We start from the raw sequence: 15,255 nt of genomic DNA, 5'->3' as shown, positions 1-15,255 counted from the left end.
ATTGAATTAAAATGAATTAGAAGTTAGATGTTAGTAGTTAGGTTGTTAATATTGCAAGCAATAAAGAAAATTAAAATCAAATCAGTATGCAATTAATCAAATTATTATACTAAAAAAACAAAATGAAAATAAAATTGCAAAAGTAAAATGAATATTAAAAATAAGAAAATAAGAAAATAATTGATGAAAATAAAAGGAATAAAAATCAAGATTTTAGAATAATATGGAAAATAAAAATAAAATCAGAAATAAAAAAAGACAATAAAAATAAAGAAAATAAAACAAGGGGGTGCAATGTGGAATCAGGGGCGTCTAAGTAGTGATCCAGCTGACCCAATAGGGCGCCACAACCCAAAGGCAATGCAAGTCTGCACAAAAACATGGAAACTATCCTCAAATAACCAGATTTGTTGGATCTGATCCAACTACCTTCACGTGCTTGACCATGGACTCGCCACATCCATCAGATTGGATGACTGGAGAATGTAATCACAACGAATGGCTTAGATCTAAGGAGAACACATGTGCTAAGTCACCCATGTCACACTTTGTTTAGTCAGCAGGTTAAAATAAACAACCAACCGGAGCATGACATGTGGATTATCACTTATTAATATGAATTTATAAAATACCAAATTGAGGGAGAACTGTCATGAAGAACACATGAAGACCATCGTATTCTTCCTCTAGTTCCGTGAAAATGAGTCATCACATCTCAAAGCTTCATGGCGCATTTAGAACAGCAACGCACTCGACTTAGATCATATATGCTTTCTCCAAGATTAGATTTCACTAATTCCACCTAATCATGGAGAGATTCAACTCAAACGGGAAGAACACCAAAACCTAATTCTAAAATTAAATGATGATGATAGAGCAAGAAACATTCAAACCATGGGGGAAATGTTCAGTGCATCAAGACGCTTCCAGTGGTATCACATTTTGCGCAAATAGATCAAGATTTCTACCTTGCTGGAGTTAGATTAGATGCAGGTTCCGACGTGAATGAAGAGCTCAAGTAAGTGTGTTTTAGTCCGCTCTCTTAATCCTATTAGCTTTAGGGATGTTTAGTGATGCTTTTTAAATGAGCCAGGTGATCTGAAAGTGGTTTTATGAGGCTACATGAACGCTCTGTCTCAGAGAAGTGTTATGGTATGATTTCTGCAGAATTTTGCTGGCTGAGAGCTTCTTCTCAATGAAGTAGAGTGATTCTCAATTTATAGGGGATCCCAGGGTGAATGATACGTGCCAATTGAGGCCAAACTCGTGTGAAGCAAATGGGAAACGTAACTAATTTTTGGAGGGGATTGTTAAGCTGGAAACATGGAATTTGGGTGCACATCCATCCCAAAATTCGTGGAAATCATTGAGCAATGATGTGGCAATCATTTGGCTTCTAGAAGGTCTCTCAATTTTGTATTTTCTGCATTTGCCTTGTTGTTTTCCACGCCATTTGCACATGGTTTTCACTTGTATTGGGCCTGTTATTCATGTCTCTTGGCACCTATTTTGATACTTGAACCTACAACTTACATTTGATGGTTTGGCATGGTAATTCAATGGCTTGCCCGAGCTTGTATTTCCATGTTAACGGTGCTGCAATAACTTTGTTTCATGGAAACCTTTTCCTTTCTTGGCTTATGGATTGGATGATGATGTTGTTGTTGTAAGGGCGACCGTGTATTCTCCATGGAGGGAGTTTGAATGAAGTAGACAAGATGGAAGCATGAAAGAGGGAACATGGAAGATCATGAGGTTGCCAAGACTTTCTCTTTGAAACCAATCCAATCCGTTAGGCATTAATGTATGTGGCATGTCATGTAACATGTGAATGCACATGGTGAATGTTTACACAAATAGAAGAACCTACTTATGCTTATAATAGAAACCTTAATTGTGATGATATGTAAACATGTTTAATAAAATGGGGATAAATCTGATTATGATTGTTAGTTCAACATGCCTATGCAATGGAAGCAAATTATGACTTCAATGCAAATTGTGATTCAAGATTCAAAAGTGCTTCCACTTGTTTGCTATATCAAAAGTATGCAACTTATGAAATGGAATGTATATGAAATGGCCTAAAACAATCATGTCAAAATGGCTTGACTCTCACTAGATTAGTCAATGCAAAATGCCCTAATTCTACACCAATTAGTCAATACAAAAAAGATAGCAAAATAATCAATTAAAATGAAATATGGTTAATGCCATGGACATAATCATCAATTAACCATTATTGAAATGAGATGCTAAAAGTCAAGCTTAGGAAACTTACCATTTTATTTGTTGACTTTGATCAATTGGTTAACCAAAAAGTCAATGGTTGATGAAAAGTCAACTTAGGTAAAAATGATGCAATTTGTTATACAATGTTTGTGATGAATCTTAAAATGAAATGTAATGGATGAATGGATCAAAATGACAAACAAAATTTGTAAGCTAAGCAACCCAATGATTTGTACTTAAGATGCATCTTGTATCAATGCATATGTCATGCTTTCATATGAACTTGAATTAGTGAAACGCAAGCTTTAAGACCACTTATGAATGAAACAAATGATGATGTGAATTATGATGATATGCCACCATAACTGAATGAATGACCAATCAACCAATATAGTAACTATTTAGGGTTTAATCAAGTATGATGCAATGAATCATATGATCACTTAGATGAATGGATAATGAGCATCACATTGACAAAAGAATCTTGATGGATCCAAAACCCTGATGCAAGATAGCCAAGATCCACGATGAAAAAGGTATGGGAAGATTAGGGTTTTGTGCTTGGTTGAGCACACCTTAAGATGATGTTAGGAAACCCTAGTTTTCCTTAAGCACAACCAACATACCTTGAACTCATGAAGCTTACCTTTTAATTTTGAACCATTCTGGTGCAAATGTAGATGATTAAATATGAAAGTATGCACATGAATCAGGTTCATATACCAAATAAAAGTTGTATGGGGTAGGCTAAATTTTGGGGTATGACAGTTGCCCCTATTTAATCTTCTCAGACCTGAAAGTATGAATAGTAACGACTTTCAGACATTCAAGGTAGGAGAGGATTAAATACTAGAATATCCACAAATTTTCCCACTGGATAATGAATGCAGGTAATGTGAGATAAGGGTATTAATGAATTTTGTTTATTGGAGATATGGAATGGCAGATAGGCTTTTGTATAGGGTCATCTACTATGGATAGTTGAAGTATCTGTGGGGAATGTGGGCAGCTATGATGGAGATCTAATGATATAGAATGTATGTTATGCACCACTGAATATTGCTTCCATTGATAGGCTTTGCATGCATTGGTAATTGAGACATTCCCGCAGGATTCTAGAGATTTACGCATTTACAAAAGGCAAACAACAAAGGTGTAGTTGTAATTTGAATTCTTCTGCAAAAGGCAGAAAGATATCTTGTAAAAGGAAAGCACACTTTATTGGGGGATGAGGTCCCTCGAGCAGAAGGCACCGAGAACATTGTAGTGGTGGAAAGGATTTTCCGCTACAAAAGGTAGATGAAGCTTGCAAAAGGAAATGAATGGTATAACTCTTTCTCGACAGTATATATTGAAAGGAACAAATGGCTCTTGTATTAAGATTTGTTGATAAAGTTGGTTTAATACAAGAGATATTTTTTGATGTGGCACATGTTAAAGACACCACATCTTTAACTCTTAAGGAATCAATATGTGATATACTTTCTCGTTATAACCTTGATGTTTCTAACATTCGTGGCCAAGGGTATGATGGTGTTAGCAATATGAGAGGAGAATGGAATGGTTTACAAGCCCTATTTATGAAGGATTGTCCTTATGCATACTATGTTCATTGTTTTGCTCATCGATTGCAACTTGCATTAGTTACATCATCAAGAGAAGTCAAACCTATTCATAAATTTTTTGAGAAGCTGATCTTTGTTGTGAATGTTGTTTGTTCTTCTACAAAGCGTCATGATGAGTTACAAGCTGCCCAATTAGAAGAAATTGCTTATTTGTTAGAGATTGAAGAGATTGTAACTGGTAAAGGTGCAAATCAAGTTGGTACATTGAAACGAGCTGGAGATACTCGTTGGGGATCACATTACGATTCAGTTTCTAGCTTGATAAACATGTATGAAGCAACTTATTTAGTTTTAAAAAAATTTGCAAAAGATAGAGGGAGTTATGCTACACGTGGGGATGCAGATAGTTGTTACAACTACTCGAAGGCATTTGATTTTATATTTATTTTGCACTTGATGAAAGAAATCATGGGAATAACAGATATGCTTTGTCAAGCCTTACAAAAAAAAATCAAGATGTAGTTAATGCTATGAACTTGGTTCGTTCAACAAAACATCTTATTCAAGGTTTGAGAGAAAATGGTTGGGATATATCGTTTACTAAAGTGGTATCTTTTTGTGAAAAGCATGGTATTGAGATTACTGATCTTAATGATGTTCATTCAACAACAAGATTTGGACGCTCCCGTCTTGAAGAGAATCAAGTCACAATTCAACATTACTTTAAAGTTGAAATCTTTTTCACTACCATTGACAAATAATTGCAAGAGTTGAATAGTAGATTCAGTGAACAGGCAATGGATTTGTTAACTCTTTCTTGTTCTTTATCTCCTAAGGATGGATATAAAGCTTTTAGCATTGATACTATTTGTTCTTTAGTTGAAAAATATTATCCTATGGATTTTAGTGATCAAGAGAAGAATAATTTGCAATTTCAACTCCAACATTTTTTATTTGTTGCTCGTCAAGCATCAAGCTTGAATAATTTATCAACTATTCAAGAACTATGTTCATGTTTGGTTGCATCTGGACAGAATGAAGTTTACTTCTTGATTGATAGACTACTTCGTCTTATCATGACTCTTCCCGTTTCTACGGCCACAACTGAGAGGTCTTTTTTAGCAATGAAAATTATTAAGACTAAGTTGAGAAATAAGATGGATGATGGGTTTCTTGGAGATATCATGACAGTATATATTGAAAGGGAGATTAGTGCAAGCATTAGTTCGGAGTCAATTATTTACGATTTCAAGTCACTCGGAACGCGTAAAGCATTACTTTAAGGTAGTTTTAAGTCATGTAATTTAAATTTTTATTAATTAACTTTGTATTTATTTTAACTTTAATGTTTTATTTAAAATACTATTTACATTTTATTTATAATCTTTATTTTACGTTAGCGGCCATCCCAAATTTTTTTATCTGGCTCCGCCACTGCCTTTACCCATATTTTAATATTGAGTTCCAATTACATTTTACATCATGTATCATAAGCATAAAAAAATGAAGCAAAATGAAAATAAGGCAAGGCTACAACAGAGAGGCACCAACAATGGTCACCGAATTAGCTTCAAACGACTTCCAGATACGGTTCCCTTAATCTCTTATTCTTCGGCAACTGAGATGATGTATTGAAAGGCTTATCTCAACTTAATCTAGATTCAATTTGAAGCTCAATGAGTATATGATATGAAGCTTTTACTATGGTTGTTTCCGTGTGATTTTTCTGTGTCCTTTGCAATGATTGGAAAGCTCTATTTATAGAGTGAAGAGAGAGGATTTAAAATCATGTGAAGGAATGAGCATATTCCTTCACATGTGTGAGAATTATGAGCGGTATAGTGGATAGGATCAAATTATGTTATGAGGGAAAATTCTCTTCAAATTTGTGGGACCACAAGTGAGCTGTTTGAGGGAAAATTAGGGAATTCTGATTGCTGGTTTTGTTTGTAGTGAAACAAGCTAAGCCTTATAGAAAGAGGTGGTCCCTCATGATAACCTCGTCAATTGAATGTGGAAAGCGACCTTTCCCTAATGCCTATGGTATTTTGATTTGAAATTTACTTGAAAAATGATGTGGTTGTTTGCTTGTGTGTGATGTTTCCAAACCCCTTCAAACTTTTCTCTATGGTTTCCACTGATTTTAAAACTTTTTTATGTTTAATATTGACATAATTTTTGTAATCCTTGGAATGCCTTGATGCTAATTTTAATTCCCCTCAAACTTTTGTATGTTGATGATACGCTTTTGATACTTTAGTCATGTTATCTAACATACACATTTGCCTTGAATATTTATCTTGGCACAACTTGCTTTGAATTTTTTATATTCATCTGGTTTTTATTTTAATTCTTGATAGATTTGGATGCATTGTTTGTGATTTTAGAAAGATCCAAGGTGGAGAAATAGAGTAAATCCAAGGGAAGCTTGGCATGAAGAAGAGAAAACTCCATTGGCTTGTAACTCCTTAGGTTTAGGACTTTCTTAGGATTCAAGCAATCTTGTAGAAAGACTTTGTACATTTTGTAGAACTTTGATGCATTTTGTAACAATGATGTACTTAACACTTTCCACATTGTAAAATATAACTTTGTTAGGTCAATACAAATGAAAAGTGTTTACACAAATGCTCTTAAATTCGTATGTCTCATGCCACAAGAAATGACAATCATCCTTTATTAGGAATGCTCATGAGATGCTAGTGAGGACAAAGGAAATAGTGGAAAACAAAGTTACTAAACAAATGAATTGGATCCAAAAGAAGAAAACTTGGTTCACAAGATATTGTTTTTATGTTTCTCACGGTAAGCATACAATGAACAAAAGGATATAGATCTTAGACATGCAAAAACATCAATGTGAATGAATAAAAAATAATGTAAAAGCCTTAAATCATATTAATCCTAATTATACCGATGATCATGTCAAAACACAATGCAATGAATGAAAGGATGAAGCCTAAGGTTGCAGAGGATCAAAACCATGGTTGACTTTCTCTTGACTTTATTTATGAATGAGAACCAATGGAATATATGATATACATGATGATAAAAAGCTATTTAAATGTCCCAATTCCATGACCTAGATGATTTGACAGATGAACATGGATGTGGGAGATGAGATCTAAAACCCTTAGACATAATGATGTGAGTAAATGGAGGAGAAAATTGGGGTATGATAAATAGATGATCTAAGCAAAGGGCCCAAAAATGCATGAGTCTTACCTGCAATAGAAAATGGAATCATTACCTAAAAAGCCCAAATGATTAATTTTTCTGTCTTCATCAGTGGTTATGGAACATAAGTGCAATCTTCAGAGAAGTTAGGACCATAAATGTCAGCATTATAGTGGGCTTGGAATTGATTCTCTACGTCAAAGTTGGAAGAAAAAGCCATTTTAGAGTTTAAGTTGAAAAGAAAGTGAAAAAGGGTGTTATAGAAAGTAAATTTTTTTGGGGTTCTGGAAAAAGTAACGTTGTGAAGAGGGTGTAGGTTATATAGGTGTTGAAATAAAACCTTTTCAGTTTCCCTCTTAAACTAAACGCTAACATTTTGATTGTTGTTTTAAATCATTAGTAATTAATGAATTTTTCTTTTAATTAATGCGGTTGTTTTTGTGTCCCACGATGACCTTGAGAACCAGAGCCATGATGGTAATTACATGCACGTTGCAGACGTGACAATTGAGTGGAGGCTGGTTATCTGCACGTGGTAGACGTGCCAGTTGAGTGAAGGTAGTCATGATGACAAGGGCATATATAAGATTGTTTGAATATTATTATGAGTTTAACTACAAACACCATTTTTCTGCCATATTGTAAATATGATTGAAAAATAATATTTTTTGGGGGCATCTGTTAGCCTGAGATTTTTAGCTTAGCATTTCGATATGAATGTGTGATATATGTTATATAAAATGCTAAGTGTAGATACCCATTTCATATTTTCGACATCAAGTCACAAACTCGATATGTCAACCTTTTCGACAGATGTGGTGAGTCCGACTTGCCTATGAAATTATGTGTTTGGGACTTTAGTATATTTTTTAGTCTCCATATTAGATAACTTAAAGATGTTTTCGACGCTAGTGGAGGTTTGAAGGGGTTCAAGTGCCGAGGACACATGGAAACAAATCAGAAGACGAAAGCCCATGAAGCAGTATATATGTCAGATGGTAAATATGAAGGTCCATATAACATTATGTGTGTCAGATTTTTAGGAGTTAGACGTTGTTGGCAGTTGTAATGTATCTAGTATATAAGAGAATTTCGACTCTGTAGTCAGGGTTCACAATTTATTTTATTCTCTTTAGAACTCATACATCTGATTCATTGAGATAACGAGTTTGTGATAAATGTATGAACACACGTTTCATTTTTAATTCAAGCGTTTTCAATTGCTTTATTGTTGTTTACTTATTTACTTGCTCTGTCAATTTAAGCATTTTTACTTTATTTCTTTTGTTATTTACATTAGAAATCCCTTTAACACAATTACATTTTCTCGAACGTTTTACACAAAGTGTCCTTTAGGATTTCTGAGTTTGATCCTACAAGTGAACTAAAACTCGTGATTGTTTACTAAAAATACAAGTAAATAATTTGTTGATAGAAATTCTCAGAAAACTTTCCAGTACAACAATGTTAGTCTTCCTTACCGTGGAACGAAGAAGTACTTGCAAGGTTATCACCCCAACGCCCTAGTCAGTAACGTCATAGAGACCTGACTTGCAAGAGTGACTGAAATTGTACCTATTATGGTGCGAAATTGAATTTATATATAATTAGCGGTTGAAAACGTTTTCGAAGGCTAAACATGCACTACGAGAGGCTGTTGGATTGTATCCAAAGACTTAAAATGAATAAACGGCTTCAGTCTGGTGTGCATCCTTTTGGTAAGAATCAACTTATTTATCAGTCTTAAATGCAATAATGTAGAATGCACTTCTTGTATTGCACAATGTTATCAGTTTTATCAGACCAATTGATATTTTTCCAAAATAAGTATATTAGTTATAAGTTGTTAATTAAATTGTAAAATAAATAATTTTGAAAGCAAACATGTTGAGTTACTATACATTGTTAGAACCTATCTTATTTTCTCGAAAATCAAACATGTATAGTTACAACAAATGTCAAATACCCATCCGACATGGACTTTTATTCACGGACCCTTGTTAGTTTAACTAAATTTGTATTCTAGCTTCTTTATTATTATTTTTTTTAAATAAACCCAAAACGTGTTGATTCAGTATTAAATTCTTATTATACATATGCTTTTATAATCAACATATAAAATTATAAAAAAGTAAATGAAAATAAAATCTAGAATAATATTTTATCTTATTAAAAATAAATTAAAAAGTAATAAATAAAAATAAAAATACCAAATTTTGGACTTCTTCGTATTTTACTCAAAATAACATTTAAACAGTATTTTAGTTAACAGCCTTAAATTGTTTTAACTACAATACATACATAAATAATTTATAAGATTCTCTATCCTAAAAAAATTATAATATTTAATATTGATTTAAAAGAAATAAAAGAAGTAGTGTGTACGGTACTATAATGGATAGTCATTTTTAACCACCTCCGTATCAAAAATATTTATTATCAGCTACATGCGTTATTTTGGAGGAAATAGAATAAAATAGAATCTTTGTATTTTATATGACGTCATATATATTTCCTTTGGTTGAACCGCCACGTGTCGAATATCATTCAACATTCACCGTTAGTCTGTCTCTTTATTTTTACCTCTTGACTCAGTTAATATTGTCCTACAGTTTCTCTCTATCTTACACATATTTTCCGCGAACTCGATCGATCGGCATCGTCACACACACCCACTCTAGGGGGAAGAAAGAAAAAGCCACCACGACACAATAATTCCCTCCGAATTTTCCTTATTTCTTCCCTAATCCTAACCACTAATTTCCCTTCTCTTTCGCACCCTTTCCATTTTCATTCCCTCAACTTAATTAGGGTTCCTCTCCCAATTCCTCTTCATTCTATTTTTTTTCTTCAAATCTCTCAACTAACACGCTCTCATTGTTTCTTCGATTCCACTTTCATCCTCTTTTCGTTTTCAATCCTCTACCAACTGCAAAAAAAACAACAAAAAAAATTAGTTGAAATTTCGTCGTTTTGGTTTTCATTTCTCGAAGAAAAAAATACGATTGTGTTTTTCTTCATCTGTTTCGTTTCGATTCGATTCGATTCTAGCTGTTTTTATTTTTTAGATTTTTGATTTTGTTTATTGTTATAATTGGATTCTTCCTCGCAAGAAACTCCGTGAAGTTTTTGGTGCGTTGTTTTAGTTTGCTATCCGAAATCGAGGGTTTTCTTGATAGATCTCTTTCAGTTTTTTTATTTTCGTTTTTTTTATCACGTTTCGTTTTCCTCTTTAGAATCAAAAGGAAAAAAAAAGAGAAATTGTTGTTTTTATTAGAATTACCCCCAAAAAAATTAGGGTTTGTGGCTGATTGGTTTTGTTAGGGTTTGTGTATATATAGACAGGGAAGGAAAATATATGTGATGGCATTGAATTTCTCTCATCGTTCTTTTTTTCCTGGTGGTATGGCGGAGGATAATTTGGTTTCTCCGATGAGAATGGGGAATGGGTACCGGGTGGATGGTATTCCTGAGATGAGTGGTGGTGGTAGCGGTGGTGACGGATTTGGTAATGGTTGGTGCGATGTTGATAATTGTTTTGATTATGGAAATGATAGATGTGATAGAGGGGGTGTTAGTGCCACTCAGGATTCTGTTTCTAATGATATTATTGATCGTTTGCCTACAGATCCTTTTGGCATGGGGATTGGTACTACCTTCACAGCCATCACTGGATGGCTGGAGGATTTGGATTTCGAATATGGTGGATATGGTGGGTATGGTGGGGATGAGATTGGTACGAGTGGTGAGAATTACCCTTTGTTTGCTGGGTTGAATTTCATTTGGAACAATGCTGTGAGGTTCCACACGTTTCCCCAGTGGGGAAATGTGGGCATGGAGGAGAATAGATTTCAAGGGGTGAGTGGATTCTCTGAGTATTCTCAGAGAGAAGTTGGAGAAGCTTCCTGCAGCTTTAGTGCCGAATCTTCTCGTGACATGGATGGCGTAATGGGTTTTGGTTTTGATTATAAAGACGTGGCTGTTGCTGGCGTGTCGGGTGACATGAACATGAATGATGTGAATTGTCATGCAGGAGATGAACACTCTCCTCATCCAGCTATAATCTATTCTCTCCCCTATTTGGGTTTGTCTGGTCTTCTTGCTGTTGAGAGAGTATGTAAATATCTGCATTTTACTGTTCGAACGGATACACTTCTGTGGAAAAGTATCCATGTTGACCAGCCTTTAAATGAAAGGATCACTGATGATGTTCTTTTGGAATTAACCAGTAGGGCTCAAGGTAAACTTGAGTGTCTGAGTTTGGTGGAGTGTTCTAGGATAACTGATGATGGTCTAAGGCGTGTTCTTGAAGTCAATCCCAAAATAATCAAGGTGAGCATGCATTAGGCTATTATATTTATTTTTTTGAAGTTCAAATTGGAATTTAGATACGTTTATGTTCATATAGCATGCATTTGTGGAATTGTATATAATAAATATGATATTGCTGTTGATTTGTATTTATTAAATGGTGAATTGGGGACATAATTTACTTTAAACTCCATTGGTTGCCAATTTTTTTTAATAAGTTAGAGAAGTCAGCAGATCCTGTTTTGAACATTTTGACCTTTGTATGTCATCCCAGTTAGTTGTTTCCTGAGGTTTTTTTGTTCCACTAAGGAAGTTGATTTAAGGATTCTAGATTTTTCTCAAGGATACTCGTTTTTTGGTTGATGCACATGCCAATGTAGATGCAGGAAATGCTTCATGTAGAAAATGCTCGATTCATATGCTTATTTATATCCAAAATGATTAAAGATTATATATCCTTCACTCCTACTGTCTATTTATGTTGCTGTTTGTTTTCCATCATGCATTGGTAGAAAATGTGTTACGATATCGCGTTGTAGCTATGATGCTTAGGTACTGGGTACATGATACAATATGTTTTAAAAAAACAAGGTACAAGTACGTAATTAAAAAATGAGAACTTATTTTTATAATATAATGTAACATGAAGGAATTAAGTTGTTCAATTCACTGTAAAACATCACAATAACAATTTAAAATGTCAAAAATTATGTTAAGCTACATCAACAAATGAACTAAAATACGTAAATAATATTGTAACAATCAATATATGCGAAATCGTGAGTTGCCTCAATCTGTCTCTTGCGTGCTGCAATCCAGGTGGAGTTGGAGATGGAAAACTCGGCCAAGCTCCACAGCCAGCTCGTTCAGAGTTACAATGGCTGCGGAAGTTTTTGGAAAAATCCTAATTTTTAAGTTGGGCCGGTATGGGTCTGGTTTTAAACCAAAACCCATGTTTGATTATTTAATAAATAAGAACGCAATCAGATTTTAGCATCTTTGCAGCGGTAGAAAGAAAAGAGTATCATCTTTGCCTCAATAGATAAAAAGAGTATTGCGCTTTTCTGATGAAACCGAATGATCTTCCTCTGTGATCAAGTATTCCTCATCCTTCTCCTACTTTGATAAGGTATTCCTCATCCTTCTTTGATCAAGTACACCTCTTTCTCATTCTATTGTTGCCACACTGCTTCTTCCTTCATTCATACGAGACGTCGCCGACTCTCTGCACCACTTCCTCCTTCATTCAAACGAGACATAGCCCACTCTCCGCACTGCTCCCTCCTTCATTCAAACTAGATATCGCCCACTCTCCGCACCGCTTCCTCCCTCATTCAAACAAGATGTCACCGACTCTTTGCACTGTTTCCTCCTTTGTTCGAACGAGGCGTTGCCCTACCGCTTACCGCATCAGGTTTTATGAGTGGATGACATCTTGAAAGTCTAGAATTGTTGTTTTTAGATTGTTTTCATTTTGAACTCAGTTTTTATGGTTATGAATTTATGTTTTGTTTTGGTTATGAATTTATGGTTGTGAACTTATAAATACTATAAATTTATGTTTATGAACTTAGTTTAATGTTATGATTTAGAATTGACTCTCTTCATATCTGATGATTTTTGGGCATGTTTATGCAATTATACATATATAAATATATTTTCTACCAAGTTGTGTAGGATCTTACGATTCATCCTTTATTGATTTTGTGTAGACTCGCAACATTGGTATTAATAATATATGAGGAAACTACAATTTTTAATAATATATGAGGAAACTACAATTTTAACTTGAACATAATAATAAAAAAATGTAGTACCACCGGTACGGGTACTGGTATAGGATACCTACCATGTCCAGTACTTTACCATTTTAGAAGTATCCATGTTTCAGCACATTGTTGTTGCATTTGTAGGTATTAAACCCCCAATTTGAAGGGAAAGGTATGCAAGAAAAATATACTATAGATTGAGTTGAGGCACATTATTAATTGTTCCAACTATTGACTCTGATCCAGTCATGCTTCCTTTACTATTCAGATGCATTTGGGTTAAATTAGTCTTTTGCGTTTTGATAGATCTTGGCACTGAAGTAAGTTTACTAATATTATTGGTAGTTTCACATATGATGTGATTTAGTGTTGGTATGCTAAGCTTGATAATCCCTGACTTTGTCTGCTGTTATAGTATTAACTGCTTTGAGCTTTGAATACTATTTGATCTCATCTTAAGTTCAGAGTTGTTAATGTCTTATATTGACATTCTTTACAAATAACCATGTGTGTTTTTTCCTCTGGTGAATCTATGCAGTTGAGTGTTCCCGGATGTACAAGATTAAGTATTGAAGGTATTGTGGGTATGTTAAAAGCTTACAAAAACTCTCTGGGTGCACAAGGGGTGAAGCATTTACACATAGGCGGCCTTTATGGTGTTACACCAAAGCATTTTGAAGAAATAAAGCTCTTATTGAGCACTGACAGTCAACAACAGGAGCAATCTCATACTGACAGTCAACTGCAGGGGCATTCCCGCGCTGACAGTCAACTGAAGAAGCTTTCCAACAAACCGCATTTCTATTGCCGTTGGAATTTGTATCTGCCCTGCGATGATAATCGGTCCATAGACATTGAACTTTGTCCTCGATGTGAGAATTTAAGGCTTGTGTATGATTGTCCAGCAGAAGGCTGTCAGGGGGTGGTGGGGCATGCGTCTCAGGTGTGTCGGGCTTGCACGCTTTGCATACCTCGATGTAGTCAGTGTGGCCGGTGCATCAATGACGGCGAGTATGAAGAAACATTTTGTCTGGAATTGCTTTGCTCTAATTGTTCTCATCATTTGTCCAAATTGCTAGGAAAGACGGATGGAAAGGTTGGGCTAATCAGGCCAAGTTCTCCCTAAACAAAGTTAGGTTATAATACTGAATAACTCTTAATGAGGAATAAAGTTCCCTTTTGAAGTCATACAAAATGCTGGGTGCTGCTGGACATGCTTGGCATTATTTGTATTTGGAGGGGATTTTCCTGTTGTAGGGAAAGTGAAATTTGATATCGTTGTTGTGTCTCTGCTGCTGCTGCTTGAATAACCTGCAGGAATCAAAATCAATTACTATGATAATGGATCGCCTACTACATTGTTGCATAGTCTTTTTTATGGGGTTTTTAATAGGTGGAGCGATATGCTTTGCAATGCAACCTTTCATTGGGCAACTTTCAGATGTTATTTCTGATATAGTCCTATTGTTTTTCCAGTTTGAACTGTCTGATTTCTAGACCGTTGCTTCTTCAATAACTCACTGATAATTTGGAGTCCGGATTCGCACCATTTTCTACATATAAGACAGATAAACATAATTGATAGATTAGTGAGACTCATGAGTCATTAATCTATTATTTACGTTAATCTCTTTTATAGATGGATAGAGAATGGAAAATTGGAAAATGGGATGAATCTGGATTTTATAATTCACTGTTTTCAAGTTGGGGGTCTATGTACCCTTTTTATTATTTTTCCCATTTTGGACAAGACAAAAAATAAGTGGATGATTTTGTGATGTATTTGGATCTTTGCGTATTTTATTTTAGCTTGTATCAAGTGGAACTCATTTGACTGAGGAGCTTTAAATAAATATATATCTGGGGATTATTGTAGCAAAATATTTTTTGTATACTTATTTCCCTCTTGCAGTTTGAAATAGATTCGTTGTTATGTCGTCCCTATGACGTCTCTTGCAAAGAAAAGTCGTTAAATGATTTGATATATTGAGTATATAAATGTCGTGGGAGGTAAGTGTTGGTCATCTCTATTTTAATTAGATGACGGCACTTTTGTTCCGAAAGTTATTCTTAGCTGCTGGGTTAAATTTAGGAACATGTTACTATGCTTCAAATGTGGGAAAACTTGTTGGGAGCTATTGAAAAACTAGTTGTTTCTGTTGCCTGAAGAAATGGACAACATATGGCATAACTTGGATGAA

At 34.6% G+C, this 15,255-nt stretch overlaps 1 protein-coding gene and 1 long non-coding RNA gene across 2 annotated transcripts; both read left to right on the top strand.

Moving 5' to 3' along the window:
• The first annotated feature begins 451 nt into the window (after positions 1-451).
• On the top strand, positions 452-1,958 carry LOC127106406 (uncharacterized). The gene is made up of 2 exons (XR_007795380.1): positions 452-1,018; positions 1,094-1,958. It is a non-coding gene; the product is annotated as an uncharacterized LOC127106406 (long non-coding RNA).
• Positions 1,959-9,582: 7,624 nt separating this feature from the next.
• LOC127100524 (F-box protein SKIP14) lies at positions 9,583-14,935 on the top strand. The gene is made up of 2 exons (XM_051037742.1): positions 9,583-11,306; positions 13,593-14,935. The coding sequence occupies exons 1-2, from the start codon at positions 10,338-10,340 to the stop codon at positions 14,178-14,180; spliced, it is 1,557 nt and encodes a 518-aa protein (XP_050893699.1). The 5' UTR covers positions 9,583-10,337; the 3' UTR covers positions 14,181-14,935.
• The last annotated feature ends 320 nt before the right edge of the window (positions 14,936-15,255 follow it).

This window comes from Lathyrus oleraceus, chromosome 7 (assembly GCF_024323335.1).
Source record: "Lathyrus oleraceus cultivar Zhongwan6 chromosome 7, CAAS_Psat_ZW6_1.0, whole genome shotgun sequence".
Classification (NCBI taxonomy): domain Eukaryota; kingdom Viridiplantae; phylum Streptophyta; class Magnoliopsida; order Fabales; family Fabaceae; genus Lathyrus; species Lathyrus oleraceus.
The sequence above is the reverse complement of the archived record's forward strand: the minus strand, read 5'-3'. Positions and strand labels throughout refer to the sequence as shown.

Coding starts and splice junctions, on each gene's coding strand:
- LOC127100524 (XM_051037742.1), top strand. CDS start 10,338: ATGGCATTGAATTTCTCTCATCGTTCTTTTTTTCCTGGTGGTATGGCG. Junction 11,307..13,592: donor TCAATCCCAAAATAATCAAG/GTGAGCATGCAT, acceptor GAATCTATGCAG/TTGAGTGTTCCCGGATGTAC.